We start from the raw sequence: 2990 nt of genomic DNA, 5'->3' as shown, positions 1-2990 counted from the left end.
GACGTCACGTGCCTTCAGCCAATAACATCCCTCAGCCTCTCCCCTGTTTTCATTGGTCCATCTCAACACTAAATATTCATTTTTCTGGGGATTTGGCTGAGAGGCCGCACATCTCTCCATGTTCGTTTTTTAAATTAAATTTCAACACAATTTCCTTCAAAATATAAAACTTTAATAATAAAAAAAAGACCAAAACAGAAAACTAAAACCAGTATGAGCGTTTTTATTGTGAGTCTCACCAACAGCAGATAAAATCAGCTCCTTTCAGTAACATCCCCTCCAATAAAAATCATCTTTGGCATTTTATTTATTTTCATCTATGAAAATATTTATTATCTACGAACAATCTGAGTTTATCACGAAAAGTAAAACAGACAATATTTTGTAACATTTCCAGGTTTAGCTTCTTTGTTTTCTTCTTGATAATAAAATCTAGTGAATATTTTTGCATCTTGTTTTCAGTGCATCTGTAATAAAAACCACCCAAGCTGCTCTTAGTGTTGTTAACTTTTAAAGTAAATAATCCTTCAAACTCTGTAGAAAAGGTCGCTGCTGTTTATTTAGGCCTAAAGTCCAAATTCCTGCTGAAAAAAGGCAAAACGTTTTAGTTTGAAATATTTTCAAACCACTTTAAAGCATATTTGTTTTTTTTTCCCCTCAATGTTTTTTTTTTTAATCCCACTGAAGCTACAGCAGATATTCTTGTGAGACGGTGAGTAAAACATAATTTAAAGAGAAGAAACCACCATTAAATATGGGATATTTGGTTGAAAATATCAGTTAAAACGTTTTCGTTTCATATTTCAACCTTTCTGCTGACTGATCAGGCACTGGATCATTTCCTGGGTGTCCCTTTAATAACCTGCAGCACCGTTTGGCTTGCTACATTTCCACTCTATACATCCATCAATTAGACAAAAATACAATAAAACCAATTAAATACACTTTAAACAAATGTAACGAATCACCATCAGAAAAAAATAAAATCAAAAAACAAACTATTTTACTGGGCCCTTTTCTGTCAGCTGATGACCTGGATCTAGGAAAATAGCTTAGAGATATCCAACATTTCTTTCATTGATTTTATTTTTCTTCTTCCCATGTCATTTTAGGATGGACCATTTTATCTGCTCCTTCGCTGACTGAAGAACCTGGAAAAGAAGAAGGAAGGAGAAATGATTTTAAAATATCACCTCATCAGCTCCACATCCTGCTGCATGCAGTACACGAAATGAACCACCAGGGGTCAGCCAGGCAGCATTTATAAGGGAACAAACGCACCGCGGCCTGATGGGGCCATTCAGAGACAGGAAAACAGAATTTACATCGTTGAGCTTTAAGTTGCAGATTTACCAGAATAAACATACTAATTTACCAAATTAAAACTTAAGAGAAAAAGTAGAAAATTAATAAATAAAGAAATACTCGCAAATTTAGGGGAAAAATGAAAAGATTCAAACCAGTAGTTTTGAGGAGCAATTTGAGATTATAAAGCTGTTAAAATGTGCAACACAAAGCACATGCAAATGCTCATTAATTGGGGGCTTTAGGGATGCAATGAGACAATGGCCTCCTCATGGAAGTAAAAATGAATGATACAATTAATCTGCAGGTGTATTCTTGTAAATTTAAACTTTTTCCTTCTAAATTAGGATTTTAATAATCTCGAACATTTGCACGTTGTTTTCTTGAAATTTGCCAATTCAGTCTCATACATTTGCACGTTTTTCTCAACAATTTACATGTTTTTTTTCCTCGTAAATTTTGTACGTTTTCCTTCTAAATCTGTATAATCTTGTAAATTTACCTGTTTTTTCACGAAATTTGCCTATTTATTCACGCATATTAATCACCTGTTTCCTTCTAAATTTGCATCTTTATAATCTGGTAAATGTACCTGTTTTTTTCCCATAAAAACTTCCACTTTAAATTCAAAAATATAAATTCCTCTTTTTTTAATGGCCCCACTACGCCGTCGTACAAACAGGCCCGGCTCTATAGATGAAAATATCTCACATATATGAAAATGATTGTATAATTTCTGATTTAATCCCTTTGATCTCCCCCCCCCCCCCCTTACATGTTGCAGATTAGACAGATTATTTTACTGCAGTTCTTTTCCAGTAAGTAGGGAAGTAGGGATGCTATTCTACGCATTTGTCAGCAGGGGGCGCAAAGTCTCCATGGCAACAAGCATCAGATGACAGGGATGGAACAGTTGGCTTTGGCTAGGGGAGAAATATTTGCCTTTACATGGAAGATCAAACATTTTATTATTTATTTAAAAGTCATTCACCATTTTCATTATTTTCACAAGTGGAGTAAAGCTGGTGTAAACTTTTAGATGACTTTTCAGCTCATATTCACACATTGAAACTGATTTTCTTTTAAAGTTGTTCATTTGAACAATTGTTTATTTTGAATATGCTGTAATAAAGCAAGTTTTAGGTGTTCAGCAAGCATACTTTGACCTTATTATTAAAAAGGACCAATCAACAGTTCTTTGTAAGCTTTTGGGTTTGTTCTGCACACTTGTTAAAATGGTGAAAAATTGTGAACGAGGTTTTGCTCTTGGATGGATATGAGAAGTGAACACAGCTCTGTTAAAATGAAGGGTAGGAGCTGATAAATCAGGATATTTTCTCTCTAGAAGTGGTTTTATTATTGGTTAAAACAATTCTTGAGTCTGTTTGCTCTACATCTTGGTCTCAGGGTTTGGTCTGCTCTGGACTCACTGTAAATTTTCAGGATTTAAAAAGAATATAATAAATATTATATATGGTAGAGAATTAGGGCCAGTGGGAAAAAAAAAAAAGTTAACTGAATTTTAAATTTTATTTCAGTTTAGTATGGGAAAAAAGTCAGAATTCTGACTTTAATCTAAGAATTCTAATTTTAATCTCAGAATTCAAACTTTTTTCTCAGAATTCTGACTTTAATCTAAGAATTCTAATTTTAATCTCAGAATTCAAACTTTTTTCTCAGAATTC

At 33.4% G+C, this 2990-nt stretch overlaps 1 protein-coding gene across 1 annotated transcript in view; it reads right to left on the bottom strand.

Moving 5' to 3' along the window:
- Positions 1-207: 207 nt before the first annotated feature.
- Positions 208-2990, bottom strand: part of LOC107104367 (coatomer subunit zeta-2-like) — a 32219-nt gene continuing 29436 nt past the window's right edge. Inside the window, exon 8 of the mRNA XM_015404359.1 lies at positions 208-1151. Within this exon, the coding sequence (XP_015259845.1) occupies positions 1104-1151 (48 nt within the window). The 3' untranslated portion in view covers positions 208-1103. The remainder of the gene's footprint in view (positions 1152-2990) is intronic.

This window comes from Cyprinodon variegatus, unplaced genomic scaffold, assembly GCF_000732505.1.
Source record: "Cyprinodon variegatus isolate N-32 unplaced genomic scaffold, C_variegatus-1.0 Scaffold1708, whole genome shotgun sequence".
NCBI classification, from domain to species: Eukaryota; Metazoa; Chordata; class Actinopteri; order Cyprinodontiformes; family Cyprinodontidae; genus Cyprinodon; species Cyprinodon variegatus.
This window is presented reverse-complemented; position numbering and strand designations above follow the sequence as displayed.